The sequence below is a fragment of the Chroicocephalus ridibundus genome, chromosome 14 (assembly GCF_963924245.1).
Source record: "Chroicocephalus ridibundus chromosome 14, bChrRid1.1, whole genome shotgun sequence".
Lineage (NCBI taxonomy): Eukaryota > Metazoa > Chordata > Aves > Charadriiformes > Laridae > Chroicocephalus > Chroicocephalus ridibundus.
Window position 1 is genome coordinate 7,421,038 of NC_086297.1, and position 16,156 is coordinate 7,437,193.

The following is a 16,156-nucleotide window of genomic DNA, read 5'->3' on the forward strand; positions in this document are numbered from 1 at the left end:
TTCTGAGGGTTGTTGGGAGAGAGTAGACAGAGAAGTCCAGGCGGGTTTAGGAGGTCAAGGAGTGTCCTTTTGCTGTCTTATTAGCGTACACTGGGTGCAAATTCAGATTTATCTGCTTAATGCAGCACCTTTCCCCCCAACGCTCCATCAAGTGAAAAACTTGCAGAGCGCTGGCATCAATGACAGAGCGAATGACGAACTTGATTAAAGCTCTAGCCATGCCCTGGGCTACAGGTCTGTACTGGACACTCCTATGCCAGGACTGTGCACACCTTGGAGCAGCTCTCTGTGACCCCGATGTGGTACTGGAGCAGGGGAAGGCCTGGGAGTTTTGGCTCTGACACAGAGAGACCCATATGGGATACATGGGCAGAATGAGCCATCGCAACGAGGGCACCCATGCCCAGGCACCCGTGCCCATGCCCAGCACGCCGCCACTGCTCAAGGGCATCCGCCTTACCTTGAGTGAGGGGCGAAGATGTAGATGGACCAGGAGTCTCTCTCTTTGCAGCAGGCAGGGAGACGAGCCCGTACCCACGCCTTGATGCGGTCTCTTTTGCTCTAGGAGGGAAACGTAGAGCAGACCGGGAGGAAAACAAAGAGAGAACTGTTAAAACAGCAAACCCCCAAAAATTCCAAGCAAAGGACCCGGGGCAATTTTTCACTGAAGACACATTTCCAAGTGCTCAGTAAAGCTGAAATAAAATGATGCCCCCGAAAAAGACCCCACTGGGCAGGGGAAAGAGCTCTGGCAACTGGGCAAGGGTTTGGTCTTGCATCTGGCACGCAGTTAGCCAAAAGGACCAACACAGTAAATAAAGTCTTTGTCCTAGATGACTGATAACCCGCTCTGATCAGCCTCAGTCCCTCCAGATACTCCTCAGATGCTTGCCTGAATCTTCTAAGATTTTGGGGGTATTTTTGTTGGTTTTTTTTTGTTTGGGTTTTTTTTTAATAATATATAATGCTTATGTCAGAGGTTATAAATGGAGTAGAGGGAGGGATGCCTGCTCCTTGCTGGGCCAAGCCCTATGTCTAAGCACCCCTGGAAAGCTGAAGAAACCGTTTGGGGACCCGAGTTTTGGTCCAGGAACACAATGGCGAGCATCTGCCTCTCATTCAGCACAAACAGATTAGACGGGAGATTATAAAGCCAGAAGGGAACATCGTGGCCAGCCTGACCTTCTGCATGAACACAGGCCATCCGACTCCCGCAAATTAATTCCTACTTGAAAGCCCAGCGCATCCTCGGCCAGGCATACTTATGTTTTAGACCCCCTGCAAGGTCGTTTAAGGCCAGAAGGGCAGATTGTAAAAGCCTTGGCCGACAGGCCAACGAAAGACATGAAAAAGTGGATCCTGAGGGGAAGCCTCGTCCTGGCTGGAACAGCCTCTGGATTAGTCTTGTCACCTCCTCGTCTGTAGGTCTCCGAGGGGAGGTCAGGATCTTTAATCCAATTGGCATCGCAGCGCAAGCATCTTGAGCAGCGGCAACCAGCAGGAGCCAGACGAACCTCTCGCCCACCACGCTGGGGCTTTCCCAGCCCTTCCAAAGCGAAGCACCAGAAGATCAATCCACAGACGGGTGCGTGCAACGTCACCGCGGAGCTTTGTGTTTACAGATCAACAAAAACAAATCCTCGCTCTTCCATTAGCGTTATTTCCCTGCTACCACCAGGGCTTGGACGGGCACACACGTGGCCGCCCGGGCTCTTTGAAGCTTTCTTCTGCAGATGTTCAGAGCCGTGAGGATGCAGAGGGGTGCGAAGCACAGCGCAGGAATTGCCACTCACACCCCAGGAGCGACAGGACCCTGGGGCTGAGCCACTTTTATTTATTTCACCCTAAAAACAGCAGGGCCGGCGGGGGGGAATTCATTCGGAGCCAAACTGTTAGCAATTGGAGGTACTGCGGGCTGTAAAAATGGGATTTGTTAGGGTAATTGAGCGGAATGGAGGAAGTCCTTTCTGTTCCTACACGCACTCAGCCAGGGGTCTCATTAGCGATGGGTAATAGCCAGTGTAGCGTCCGTTTTAATGAAAGCACTTGGTGACAACCTGAACCCTTCAGAAAATGAAAACCACCTCGTGAAAATAACAAGAAAAGTTTGAATAACCACAAAAAAAAAGCTCGATCTTTCTACCCCTTCCCTTTCTAGGCAAGCACAGACCACGCCACGGCACACCAGTAGGTTTTGGCCACGTCTTGGCTGTTTTCACATCCCTTTTCCAACCCCAGGCAAGGAATCAGAACTGCTCCCTTCCCTCTAAACTGTATTTAATAGAGCATGCATCCTTGGGGTTGTGTTATCCCTTCGAGCAGCCTAGTTAGTTTAATTATCCATAGATTTAACAAAGGTAAATAAATGGATAAAAAATCAGGTGTCTGCTCAAAGTTGCGGTGAGAAGAGCGATTGTTACCCCAGCCTCTGGACATGGAGTAATAGCTGTGACTTGGTCCAGTTCATTTTGCGAGCTGGAAGGTTTCCACAAGTATCTATTATTCAAAGCAGTTCTGGTATTTATCATGGGGATTTGTAGTGAATGGTAATGCGTCAGCAGCACAGAATGCTTCTTTATATTCCTTTTGTCCAATTTTAATGCCAAAGATATTTTGGGGTCTGGCTAATTGTTGCAGCTTGCAGTTCATGGGCTAAATCAGATAACAAAGGCAAAAAGTGATCTTCCGTCATGTCGCTCTATTCAGCGTGTTCGAGTAAGGGCGAGCACCAGGGCTCGGCCGGGGCTGCAGCCCGGCGGCTCTCTACGGGGCCAAGTACATCCGCAGAAATCTCAAGTCAAAGGACTCGCTCCAGATTTCCCCCCGTGGAACAGCGCAGTTCACTTAATTTGAGCCAAATGTAAGATATTTGTGAAATAAAAACCCGAGCGTTTCCAGCCTAAGTCCCATCAAATGCTTTCTCCGCGAGGTCCAGACACGCATCAACTGCTTACAATCAGGCTGATTGCAGCTTAAGCCTGCATTATGTTCAAAGCGATATATCAATTATGTGGTTTAAATCATATCTATTTGTTCATAAAACACACCTGGACAGGATGAATAAAGATGCGGGGCCGGGGGTGGGGGGGAAGAAGAAAACTCCTCTTTAGTTCAGTCGCCGGCGATTTACACAAAAATCTCCCTGGGTACGACCACCAAAACTCCCCCCGCCGGGATGCAGGCGGGGGCCAGGACACGGTGCGATGCCGGGGCTGCCTTCACTCCCATCCCACAGCAAGGAAAGCTGCTGAGAAATAGCTGCTTTTTTAGGACTTTCAGATATTAATGTAGTTCTGAGGGCAGGATGAAAGGCAGTTGGCATTAAAAAGATGACTGATGCGCTCCTCGAAGTAAGGGAGAGGCTTAGATTTATAAAAGATTTATTATAAGGATGGGGTGGGGTGGGGGGGGAAGCTGAAAAACGCTCTATGAGCGGCAGCGGACCCCCAGGCAAGCTGGAAGCTGCACAGAGGTGCTCGGGACCTGATGATTTAATATAAATATGCAGCGGGGGCAGGCTGAGAGGGCTCGGGGGGCGGCTGGACCGCACGCCACAGAGCGAAAAGTGCAACAGGCGACAGGGAAAGGAGCTGCCGTTGCAAGGAGGATTTTGTCCCCTGGGAGGAGGAGACGCATTTGGTTGCAGATTTCAATATTTGCCTCACTTTCTGCTCTGAGCACTCAGCAAATTTGGGTCGAAAAGCATCCAAAAATGCAGCAGATGCGAACAACAAAGACCTCGCAGCACATCCCCGATGTCGGTCCCAGCCACGTGAGCCCAACCAGGCAGCAGACCGCGCTCCCCGCGAAGTTCCTCCTTGTCTGCAGTCGTGCAATGAAGAACAGTTTTCAGTCCCCTCATTTTATACTTACTGGGGAGAAGAGCTATCAGGGGCCTGATTCCGGCCCCTCGGAGGGATGTAAATCCAGAATAAACTCATTGAAGGCAGTGGAGCGGCACTAATATAATGGGAGCCTGGGAGATCCAAACGAAGCCTTTGCACTTCCTTTTATTTCTGCGCAGAGGCAATCAAAACCAGCCAGCAAGGAGAGATGTGAAGCTTTGTTGCAGAAGGGCATATTTAGGATTACTTTGATCTGAGTAACAGTCGAGTTCTTTTCTTCTTTTGTTGGCGGGGGAGTTTTGAATTTTATTTTTTCCATTTAAAAAATAATTACTTTTTTTTTTGCCCCCTGACTTTGTCAAGGCTAATTTAGGGGCAGAGCATCCCCCCCCGAACGTCAGGAGGGAATCACAAAGGGAAGCTCCGCAACCTGGGGGCTCATTTCGCTAATCTAAGCAATATTTTCCAATCCGTCTGGTTTAGTGATTTGCAGCGAAGACACATTTCGGAGCACGGGGAAAGGCACCAGCCAGCTGCGGATGTCCCAGTTGCAGCTCTACCATGGGTTTATTCATTTACCCTATTTTGCCTATTCTTTCCCCAGGATTTTGCTTCTGACCATTCCATGGGAGAGGACTGAGGCACCTTTGGTCTAACCCTACGTGGCCAGACCTCGGCACACAGAAGGCGATCTTCAGTTTATGCTAAAAAACAGATGCCGTAATAAAGATTAAAACCGTGCATCTTATTGAACAGCCTATCGTCAGCGCTGGCCGGGGCTGCGGGGCTGGGTGGGATGGGAGAGGAGGGACGTGTCCAGGGCAAGGGGAGCCGCTGGCTTCTGACCTTGTGGGGGGAAAGGAAGGGACCTGCGAGATGCTTGGACCAGGTGAGCTGGAAAAAAAGCAGCAGATGTTGGAGCGTGAAAAAAAAAAAAAAAAAAAAAAAATCCCTAGCTAGCAATAAAGAGCATGGTCGCTTGATCACTTTTAATAGCGCTTTTTTCCAAAAATAATTACTGCTCCTTTTCTTAAAAATTCAATTTATTTTATGGAGGTTAAAAACCAGGTTAAGACAATCAGTAAAAATCCCAGGCTGAGGATCCATGCTGGAGATGTAATGGGATAACGGCTTTTTTTAAAGGCGATTCACAGCTGAGTGACTCCATTCTGCCAGCACTTTCTCTCTCCTCCTGTTCCTTCTCGGGAGTCACCGCTGCCTTTCGCATCCCTTCACATGCTCCAAATTCCATTTTCATACAACAAACTCAGTGAAATACAGTAAAATCATGTCCACGAGCTGCAGCTTTCGTGTTCCCAGTACCACCCTGGTTACCATCACGTGGCTCTACCCAAAACCCATCCACTTCACCACCAGAAAGAGTGGGGATGACACATCAGACCATCACATTTTTAAGCCCGAGAACAAGGTAAAGGGAAACAAAGAGGTAACCTGGGAAGAGCAGAAAACACCCCAACCCCACCCCCAAACTGTCCTGGGAACATCCCGATGGGACAGTCTCCGCAGTGTCCTGCCACCAGCTCAAGCCCCTTTCTGCCAGCCATGCAAAAAATCTTGGAAAACCAACCAGATTCCTTTTATTCCCTTAAGATACAAACATCCACATGGAAAAAAAGCCAGGGACCCTTGTCCCTTCCCTGTGCTCGCAGCCCTTTTAGCTAATGTTTCCTAAATGGCACTTTTCAGGCCTGTGAAAGAGAGATGCTTATTGGACTAATGCCTCTTCATATGGAAATTAATGCAAAGCCTTTGAAATTACCACCATCTCTAGGGGACTCATGCTGCCATGGAAATGGGGGGCCAAACCCTGCCCCTTCGTCGCCTGTTGATGTCAACAGAAATTGTCTGCTGCTGTACGCGGGGGCAAAAAGCTGAAAAATGGTTGGAGAGCAGGGAAAGCTGCGTGGTGTTTTTTTTTTTAAAAAAAAGAACAGAAAACCAGAAAAGCTTATACTTTCAGGAGATAGCCTTTTCTTTGCACCTTTTAGTGGAACCTGGGAGGTTTTGGCTTGATCCCTCCATCATGAACTGCGCTAAAATACTTAATATGACGCCAACCCCACTTCTGGTGGCATCCACAGCCCAAGGACCTTCCAGTGCTCTTCTGGGTGACTCTCAGTCTGGTCTGGTGGTGAGACTACTCCCTGCAACAGGCCATTGCTTCCCACCCACTTGTGCTCTCCAGGGACAGGCACAAGCATCGCTTTGACACGGAAAAAAGCCCCAGATGAGTGCTTGGTGTTTCCTTACCATGTTGCCTTCATCATCATCATCGCAGTCCTGTCGGGGGTCATCCAGGTGGAGCTGGTGCAGAAGCAGACCTGGAGAAGTTTTCCCGTTGCAGTCCTGGTGCTCGGAGGTGGTGGTCCGGCTGCTGTGCATGCTGCTGGTCCGGTACAGGGAAGGCACCTGCAAGGTATCCTGGAGGTCGAAGGAGCCTTTTGTTTCCAGCGACTCCATGCGATGAGGCAAAGAGCCGTTGAAGCTGCCGGCCCGGCTGGAGTGCTCTTCATCCGAACTCTCCCCTTCCTCCGAGCTCTCCTTCCCCTCTCCGGAGAGGAGGGATCTGCGCTCGCCGCTCTGCCCCCGACGCTTGAGGCTGGGGGCCCGGCCGATGCTGTTCCAGCTGGAGCGGCGGCTGTTCCAACTGCTGCCGGCGCTCCAGGGGCTGTGCGGGGAGCTGCGGGCGCTTGGCTGTGGGAAGGACAGGGAGAGCATTAGCCCTGTGCCACCTGCCCCATGCCGGGCTGCTGCCGTGCCAGCTGGGGCAGATGCATGGACAGACAGACCCGTAAACCCAACGGACACCCGCTGAGCATCCGCAGGAGGAGGTGACGTGAGTACCGGGGACTTGAGCTCGTAAGCAGTGGGGTCCATGGAGACGCCGCTGGCCCGGCGGGACTCGTAGCCCTGCGCTGCATCTCCGAACATGGCGCTCTTGGGCATGGGCATCGGCGTGGCAGCAGTGTGGATGATGAGCGGCGGGGTCAGGCTCTTCTTCAGCTCCGGGTGGTCGCTCAGGGCCATCACTGGAAGACACAAGCGTGTTTTTGGTGTCACACTTCAAGGGGCACATCTACAACCTGCTCCCAGGCAGGCAAAGCAGCTGGGCAAGGGCGGCTCTCCTCCAACCATTAGGAGGATAGGGGCCAACAAGCCCTTCTGGAGAGCCGAGAGCCTGTCCTTCAGCCTGGCAGGAGAGCAGGGGGATGTAAATCAGGAATGGGTGCCAATGGGAGAGGAGAGCAGATGGAGACTGTCATCAGCTGCCCTCAACCCTCCAATGAACACCTGCCAGATCCAACCCTGAGAACTTCCTTGCCCATGCTGGGCTCCCTCCATCCTCCTTCCCCATGGCTCCTCCGCTTGTGCCCATGCAGAGACACCCCAAAAGCCCAGACCTTAGGCTCAGCAGGGAGATTATGGCCCAAATACCATCATCTCTCCCCGTCTGCATCCCAGGATCCCACCCCATGCCGCAAGACTGCTGCAGTGTCAAGCGTGTCACAGCTTGGACTACATCATTCTCTCTAGGAGGGCTTTTTCCTTCGGGACACATTGTTTTCACAGAAAAGCGGGGTTTCTGTGGAAGGGCCTGTCCTCCCGGGGCTGTTACTCACAGGCTGGATTTGACAAGTTTTTCTTGAGTCCTCCCTCCTCTTCCAGGCTGCGGGGGAAGAGATCCCCCTCGGAATCGGACTTGGAAGCATCACCCTGGAGCAAAACAGAGAGCTTCAGCAAGGAGGGTGACGGGCCGCGGAGCACGGACACCCCCTCTGAGAAAACGGATTCCCATCTCCAACACCACACCTACGGATCCACTGAATTTCGTACCACGATGCAACATCACCTTTCACAAAATGACGCATGCACATATTTATACCACAGACTAATTAACCTCCTACCAGGAGGACAGACTGCTTCTGGCTCCAAACGCGGTCCCAGAAAGGGATCAGAAAAAAACAAACCATTGCTTAATTTTTCCTTGTAGAATTGCATACTGGGCAAATATTAGGGAAGGACAGATATCTGATGAGCAATTTTGGGACAAAAATTGGACCTACTCATCTCTCTTTATACGCTATGGCTTAAAACTCTCTGTGTGTGGTTCTTTCTAGTGATGCTTCGATGAAGCAATCCAGGGTTCAGAAGGGGCACAAGGGACTTTCCAGGGCCGCTAAGGGGCACGTGTGGATGGACGCCCCACCAGCGCAGAAGAAGGTCCGGGTGGCAGAACCTGATAGCGACTGCCCTGGGTGGCTGTTCCCCTCCCAGCTGAGACACACAACAGAAGTTTGGGGCATTTACGCTGTATCGTTTGGGGGATTTAAATTCCGCTGTATCATTTCGAATGCCGGGGGTTGAGCGAGAGCTGCCCACTTTGACACGGGCCCATCCTCAGGAGAAGAGAGAAGAGGTTTACCATTGCTGCAGCATGGTGCCCAGGCTCTTGCTTGGTCTTGCGGCACGGACCCGCTTAGGGACACCCCTGCGCATCCCACGGATTCTGTCCATTGGCACTGCAGAAAGGCGCTTAGGGTGTGGTATAGTCAGGATACACCCGACGGGCAATGGTGCTCGCCAGAACGATGCCCATCCAAAAGAGGAGGAGTCACGGCTGAAACCACTGCTCTGGCAAAGGCCACCAAGCCCCGTCACGATGTACATGGGGAGGGAGGAGAGGTTGGGAGAGAGGGAGGATGCTGGGATGAAAGAAGCCAAGCAGATCCTCACTTCAGCTGGGAGAGACCAGGAGCCCCAGAAAACCCCCACCAAGGCTAAGCTGCGTCCCCAGGAGCCCGGGCCAGCGCGGCGGAGGTTTGGTGCTCGGGTACCCGTTGGTTGTAAAAACCCAGAGGGACCCCCGCGTGGGATGGGAGGAAGGGATGGCACCCGACACAAAGTGCCCTGCGCTTCTTTGTTCAGCAAAACCCCAGAGGGATGAGCCCTGATAGCCCCCCCACAGGGTCACTAAACAGTTAAGCGTTTTTTTCCAGGCAGACTGGACGCTCTCAGACACATTTTTAAGGCAAAAGAGCGTGTGATGTGAAGTGTTGGCTCAAAACGTCCCCTCCTGAGGATCCAGGACTTCTGTGCTATTCAGGGAAGCTCATCCTGTAGGATGCAGACTGGGAAGGTCAGGGATGCACCTTGCAAGGGGGAGCAGTAAAGTCAGGCTAGCCTGAACTTCCCTGGAGTCAAAACCGTGTCTGTGTACGAAGAGGGGCTCCAGCTGGCTCCAGGTACGCTCCCCGCGGAGGCTCCGGGCTCAGCCCAATGGTGGGCCTGCCAGGAATTACTCATCCTCCCTAATGGGTTATTAAAAAGGAATAAATAACGGGAAGAATTTTATGTGATTTGTATTCCTGGAGTGCTCTCTAACAGCCCAAAGGAAAGTTTTAGGGTGCACGACGAGACGTGTGCCGAGATGGAAAAGCAGAGCTACGCGGGGACTTCCCACCCCCCTCCCCAGCACCAAACCCCACGGCTGGAGGGCAGAAAGCAGCCCCTCTGAAACACCACGTGCCAGACTCAGTGCGGTGCAGGCAAGCATCTCGCAGCCGGGGCCGCTGCCCATTACCTGTTCTTGCACTCCCAGTTTGCCTTTCTGGATAGAAAAGGGGTTATGAGAGAACAGGGAGTTAAAATCCTTTTGGGAAACGAGGGTACGGCAAGACGGACCAGACTGTGCAACGGCTAAACCAGCCTGTACCGAAGGGGACTGACACACTGGGATATGATGGGAAAGGGCTTTTGTGCTGAAGGAAAAGCCAGACTTCTCAGAAAGGACAGAAAGGGAAGGGAGTGGTAAAGAGAAAGATGAGGTTGGCAGAAGAGTAAGGTTTGGAGTGTGCTGCGCTTCGGAGATCTGCGGCTTCCTCGGACTTGAACGGGACCATTTCACATCCTGACCCGCGCTGCAACGCAGCATCTCGCCGGAGATGCCAGCATCCCGGCCAGCCTTTCTGGGACACGCCACAGCGCAGCTGCCACCGTCCTGCTGAGCACGGGGCTCCCCCCACACGTGTCCACAAACAGGCTTGATTCCAGGTCCCTTCGCTCCCGGGCACCCTCCTCCGCTTGCGTGAGGGAGGCAGCACTTGGCAGGCGTGCCCAGCAGTCACCATCACTGTTCGCATCCCTAGGGATGTCCCGGGATGTGACCGCGCTGCGGAGGAGCTGCAACAGCCCCGTGGGGAGCCCTCCCTGGGGCAGGCGTCCAGAAAGGGGTCGGCGAGAGCCGGGGGCTGGAGCCACATCAGCCGCCCTGAAGCACCCACCTTAATTTACCTGGCTGCCCCAGAGAAGGAAGGGACTTAAAATCAAGGCTGACTCGACAATGAGGACGACAAAAAAGAAAGGAAAAAAAAAAGAAAAAAAAAGAAACAAACCCCCAAACACCCAAACAAACCCCCAAAAGAACGACAGCTACTACAATGAGAACAGCACCACAGTGTGTGACCAGGCACCACGAGAGAGACAACCACGGCGGGCGGTGGGACGTGCTGTGTACGTACCCCCGACGAGTCGACAGGCAGCTGAATACAGCTTAACTGCCCACTCGCATCTTCTCGCTTGGAGATCTCCTGAAGGAGAAACGGGGGGAGGGAAGTCGGGGGGGGGGAGGAAGGGGAAGGAGGGGTTCAATTTTCACAGTTTCAACAGCAGGACTGAATGGGGAATGAAAAAAAAAAAGAAAAAAACAAAACCAAACACAGGAGAAAAGGCAGGGAAGGAGAGGGGAGGGGAGAAGGGCAGCGTGCGGCCGCCGTGGAGAGCCGGGCTGTGGCACCGACTGCGCTCGGCACAGGGAGGGGGTGGAAGATCTCAGATGGAGCGATGCCCTTCGAAGGGACCAGCCTTACCTTTAAATTAAGTGTTTCAAACGGAGCTTGCTTCAGCTCCTAAGTGATAATTGTGCTAATGAAACACCAGCTAATTATTGAAAATATGATTATTTTTTTTTATTTTTTTTTTGCAGCTGCATAATAGGATCTTTATTTATTACGCCTTCATTAGGCAGCAATGGAAGCTTTTAACGAGTGTTTGATTAACACAATATCAGCCCTCTTACAGCCAGGTGAAATGTCGAATTTAAGGAAAGCCACCGGAACCTGCCGCAAGTTGGTCCCTCCTCGCCCCCGTCAGTGGGGATGCCCAGTGAAACCAGTGGGGTGCCCAAACGCGGCAGGGGGGCACAGCCCCATCCTGGGGGGCTTTGCCACACCAGCGGCCCCAGCACCTCTTCACAGCACCAGAAGTCAGTCTTTCCCTACCCATTTGGCACGCACACGCCCTTTCGGACCTCGCTGACTTTCCCCTTCCTCAGGGGTGGCTCTTCCAACGCTCCTTGGCACGTTTTGGCAGCGTGGCCGTGCCTGGTCCCATCTGGTCCCATCCCGCGGGAGGTTACACCCTGCTGCAGGAGGGCACAGGTTGTCCCACCATCTTCATTTCTTGCCCTACAGGGCAACTGATCTTTCCTCCAGTTACTACACGGGATGCAAAACTCATCCCACTCCAGGCTGGGATGAAGAGTTTAAGAAAGACTGATCGGCTTTGGGATCTGGATGGGCCAACAGTGTCTTGCTAGCCATGTAATGGACACTTAATTTAAAGTCTTTGGTTGTAAACGGAGAGAGACATGGAAAAGTCATTGAAAGAGAACAACATGGAAACACTTTTCCTTCACAAGGAAAATCCCAATGAAACCAACAGGAATGCAAAAGGTAAGGGATGCAAGAAAAACACCATCCAAAAGCCCTACTGTGGGAGAAGGGACCGTTCGCTCTGGTTGAAGCACAGAAGTCAAAGCCCGTATTTCTCCGAGGATGCTACACCCAGAGAGCAGGAATGTCCTCCTGCAGGGGAAAGGATGGAGGGTCCTGGGGTGCCAGGGAGGGAGGGGGGCACAAAGGAGGGGATGGAACAAACCCACAAGGGAGGACAGCCAGGGACAAGGAGCCGAAAGGGAGGATTACCAATGGAAGAATATGCTTTGGAGATAATATTATCAGGAATTCCCTCGGGAGAGGAGCTTTATGCCTGACAAAGAGGAGTCATTGCTTGCTTCAGAGAGAAGTCCCCAGGGCAGGGCTCCGCGAGGTCAGGCAGCAATTTCAAATTAGCAGCTCGATCAAACGGAGTCCCCTCTCACCTTCCCCGCACCAACGCCAGGCTCCACTTAAATCGGAGAGCGTACAGTCAAAAATAACCACGTTGCACAAAGTCCTGCGTGCATCTCTTGCAAGAGACAAGCGGGTTACCAAATAAAAAGAAAGGAGTGGGGAAAAAAAAAAAAACAACCCAGCACCCTCAACCCTGCAAAATATATTGCTCCGTATTTAAAGTTTGGAACAGGTCCTTTTTGTTTCTCAACTGCTTATATACATCTGCTGCCTAGCAACTGGGGCTGCAAAGCCATGCACTAAAATTAACGAGGTGCTTGCAGATTGAGGAAAGGCACTCAAGGACCAGGGAGATAAAGGCAGCAGCCCTGGGATTGTGTTTCAGCCCAGAAATCTGAAGGAGAATGGGAAAAAAAAAAAAAAAAAAGAAAAAAGAACCCCAACCCAACTCAGAAGAAGGGTCAAGTGCAATGGCAGGACGGGGACACTGGGGTTTGGTTACAGCGAGAGATGATCTCTCTATTAATTCTGCTTAGGAGAGGATCCTGTGTGTGCTGGCTAGCAAAAACCTGAACGAGATCTGTTTGCAAAGCTGAATAAACATAAACCGGCAAGGCCAGACCTGGCTCCCGACCTCCAGCAGACGTTTGCTCCCCGGCCGCTGCAGAAAAACTTGGGTTGAGCCCAGGGATCTCTTGATCCCACTGCAGTTTACTGGAGGAGCACGGAGAAATCGGAATAACAAGGACGTGGAAAGAAGATTATTGTTAAAATGCCATCATCAAAGCCTGACACACAAAATCGCACTGTAATCAGGGTCACAAATTAGAGAAGTCTGGTGCGAGTTCGTTGGAATTGCCGTGGTTGGGAGGAATTGGCCAGAGAAGGTTTGATCTTTGGAGGCTGCGCTGGATCCTGGTCCCCGCACTCGCCTCTCGATACCGGCGCGAGCATCGCTGGCTTCAGGCTGTCTCCGTGCTTTCCTGAATCAGAAGTTATTCCCTGATTCACACTTAAAGCACATTCGCAGCTCACGGGGAGTCCCTGGAGCTGGCTGGGACCAGCCGGGCACTGCCCCGGCAGAGCCGACGCGGGCGCAGGCGATGGGGCAGCCCCGCTGCAAATACCCAGCCGAAAACAAATCCGACAGGATGCTGCAGGCGGTTCCCCTGGATGCGGGGAAGACGTACCCCCAAGGACATGGTTACTGGAATAAAATTGCAGCGCGTTAAGCCAGGGTGTGAATTGGGAGGGAGTCAGGCCACCATACCAGCCGGCCGCAAAGCGAGCGGGGGGGAAAACGGCTGCCCAGGGAACCAGGGCGTGCGGGAGCGGGAGCATGCCGGCGGGCGAGCACGGGGATGCTCTAAGCATGAAAAACCGGGCTGAGCCAAGGACTGGAGGTGTCAGCCTCCCTCGAGGAGCGGGCGGGGGGAGAAGGGGCTGCTGCATTGTGGGGGCTGTGTCCTTTTCTCTAAGCAGCGGGCGCAGCAGGTGATCTCCCACCTCGGCGACCTTCGGAGAGTCAATGCGCCAGACTGAGTGGACAAAGGGTGGGTTTCGAAGCCGTCGTCGCAAGCGGACAAGGAGCTTTTTACCTCTTCTCGCTCGGGCAAGGGAACATTTGTGCTATGCGGGAGACCCTGGCAGTGACCTTCCCTGGGGCTGAGCAGTGTGTGTAGGAGGGGGATCTACAGACGGAAACAGCTACAACAGTAACAATTAAAAAAAAGAAAAGCACCAACATGGAGAGAGACGATACAAGAAATAAAAGGTATTTCTTCTTGCTATCTCCGGGTACGACTCCATTAATTTAACTCTAAACTGCGCTCCAAAAATAATAATAATAATAATAAAACAGTTCTGTGCTTAGCTATTCATGGGGAGGTAGGATATTGTGAAACACAAGCAACGAATCTTAAATAATATTTAGTCACCCCAGGACACTTCTAAAAATCAGAGATAGCGTGTAAAAGCACAGACTATGCAAGCAGACGCCAGTGAGCAGCTTTAGCTTGCATTTATCTCTCCAAGTCCCTGGGCAGGGTGGAAAGGTCCCCTCCTTTCACTGATGTTCTTGGGCAATGGGACAAGTTGTGCAGAGGGCGGGTGGGCATCGCAGGTCCCCCCCTCTGGGGACTACGTGACACGCTCACTCGCTCCAAGTTGGGAAGGCAGCAGGGATGAAACAAAAGGTTCAATTCAAACCTAAAGTGCCCCCCTGCCCTTCCATGAAAGCCTCCAGCAATCTGGGATGTCTCATGGAGGTTCCCAGCCCGAGGAAGCAGCTGGCAGAGACCAGGAATCACGTACTTTAAAATGGGCAGAGCACTGCAGGGCTGGGGACGGGAAGAGCTCCATGAACACATACCATCAAAAAAGATAATCGTGTCACTAATCTCTTACCAGCCTGCGTAAATTTTCAGGAAGGGCTTTTAATCTGGCTGACAAATACGGCGAGAACTGTTTCAAAGACACTGTCATAGCAGCGATCCCATCCGCAGTGCCTGACTCACCGCCGAATTCCCAACTCCTACATTAATGCTAACAATGCTTTTCATTTAAGCCCTTCGCTTAGAGGGCTCGCTGTATTAAATCGCACCGTGGCTAAGAAGAAATTAAAAAAAACCAAACCAGAAAGATGACCCAATATTTTCCCCCACTTTCTTTCATGTACCACTCTTGTAAACGTATTGCCGTCCATCTCGGAAATCAAATTCCAGGATCTGGAGGCCCTGAAACTTCAGAAGAAAGCAAAGGCAGGAGCATGAGGACATTACCTCCGTCTGGAAACCCTCTACCAGGATGGCCACCAGCAGGTTAAAGAGAACATAATTCCCAAACGTCATGAGCGCGATGAAGTAGAGAGCAGCCCAGGAGGAGGTTGATGCCATGCCATTGTAAAGGACCTTGTTCCAGTCTTCCTGGGTCAAAATCTGCAGAGGAAGGGTATCAGGAAAATGGAGATATTGGAGGATGGCGTGCTGTTGTCCCCCCATATCTGTGCTCCGGATGGGCCAGACAAGCACCCCAATTTTAGAGTATCCACCGTAGCTATAACCACAGGGGATAAATCTGGCCCAACCCGTCTTCTGAGCCAGAGGAGAGACAGGACCAAAGCCACCATGACTCTCATGCTACCTGTAAGGACCCTGCCCAAACTGCCCCGCTCCCACCCGCACCGAGGGACACGTTCAGCCGTAAGGGAACGCAGCATCGTGTGGGCTGGACTTCTCCTTTGGTTGGCCAGAACAGCTAGAAGTCCTTCATAGATCCCACAGTTACAGAACTCAGAGCTGCCAGAACAAAAATTTGCGCGTATCAATTATGGCCTTCAACCGGATTCTGTTCTTTGTTGAAATATCACTGCAAATGGTCCCAATCTCCTCCTTTCCATCTCCACCATCTGCACTTACTTTCACCCACCCAGCAAATGCAAGAGCCTCCTGCCTCAGCAGCCCCTCCTCGTTAGCTTTATCCTTTGTTCTTGAAAATGGTCTGAAACCTCCCGTCTCCCCTCACTCGTGGTTTCGGGTCCTCTCCCTTCCACAGCAAGGAGCTTCACTAAGCTCTGTCAGATGCTTCGGAAAACAACCCCAGCCCTTGCAGCCCCAAAACACACGCGAGTTGTGGCGTTTTCCATTTTGTACCTGGAAAACCGTGACAATGGCCCAGAGCAAGGAGTCGAAGTTCTTCCTGTCGGGCAGCGTGTCGCCGTCTCGCTCCGAAGCAAACTTACAGCCAAAGAGATGCATCCCCAGGATGCTGCACGGGAGGGAAAGCAGGGGCTCAACAAGCCGACCACAGTACAAACCAGTAATCATACAGCAGGGCTGACAGTCTCCCGATTTCACCTGAGCCACTCTTTTTATTTTTTTATTATTTTTTTTTTAAAGATGAATCATTTGTTCACTGAAAAATACGCCTCGAGATCACGCAAGCCAGTTGTGAATTTGGGTCAAATCTGTCAAAGAGTTCCAACCTAAAAGTATGTCTGCTCCTTCTTTTTCTTCTGCTTTGTTTTTCTTAAGTCAAAACATTGTGTTTCAACATTTTCTAAACAAAATGTTTTGACTTTCTGTTTTGCAATGACACATTTTCAGCAAAATACGCTTAAATTGAATTAGGAAGACAAAAAGGGTTTCTGTGAAATGCCTGAAT

At 51.8% G+C, this 16,156-nt stretch overlaps 1 protein-coding gene across 22 annotated transcripts in view; it reads right to left on the minus strand.

The window, feature by feature from the left end:
* CACNA1G (calcium voltage-gated channel subunit alpha1 G) overlaps nt 1–16,156 on the minus strand; it is a 152,015-nt gene that overhangs the window by 49,968 nt on the left and 85,891 nt on the right. For 10 of the 22 annotated variants that reach the window (XM_063352512.1, XM_063352504.1, XM_063352498.1 and 7 more), the window contains exons 13-20: nt 15,646–15,760; nt 14,776–14,931; nt 10,385–10,453; nt 9,448–9,474; nt 7,487–7,580; nt 6,711–6,895; nt 6,117–6,560; nt 461–561 (exon numbers count right to left, since the gene is read on the minus strand). In XM_063352512.1, coding sequence (XP_063208582.1) covers nt 461–561; nt 6,117–6,560; nt 6,711–6,895; nt 7,487–7,580; nt 9,448–9,474; nt 10,385–10,453; nt 14,776–14,931; nt 15,646–15,760 — 1,191 coding nt within the window. Of the gene's footprint in view, nt 1–460; nt 562–6,116; nt 6,896–7,486; nt 7,581–9,447; nt 9,475–10,384; nt 10,454–14,775; nt 14,932–15,645; nt 15,761–16,156 lie in introns of all 22 variants that reach the window. The other 12 variants (XM_063352507.1, XM_063352514.1, XM_063352501.1 and 9 more) reach the window with 5 other exon arrangements.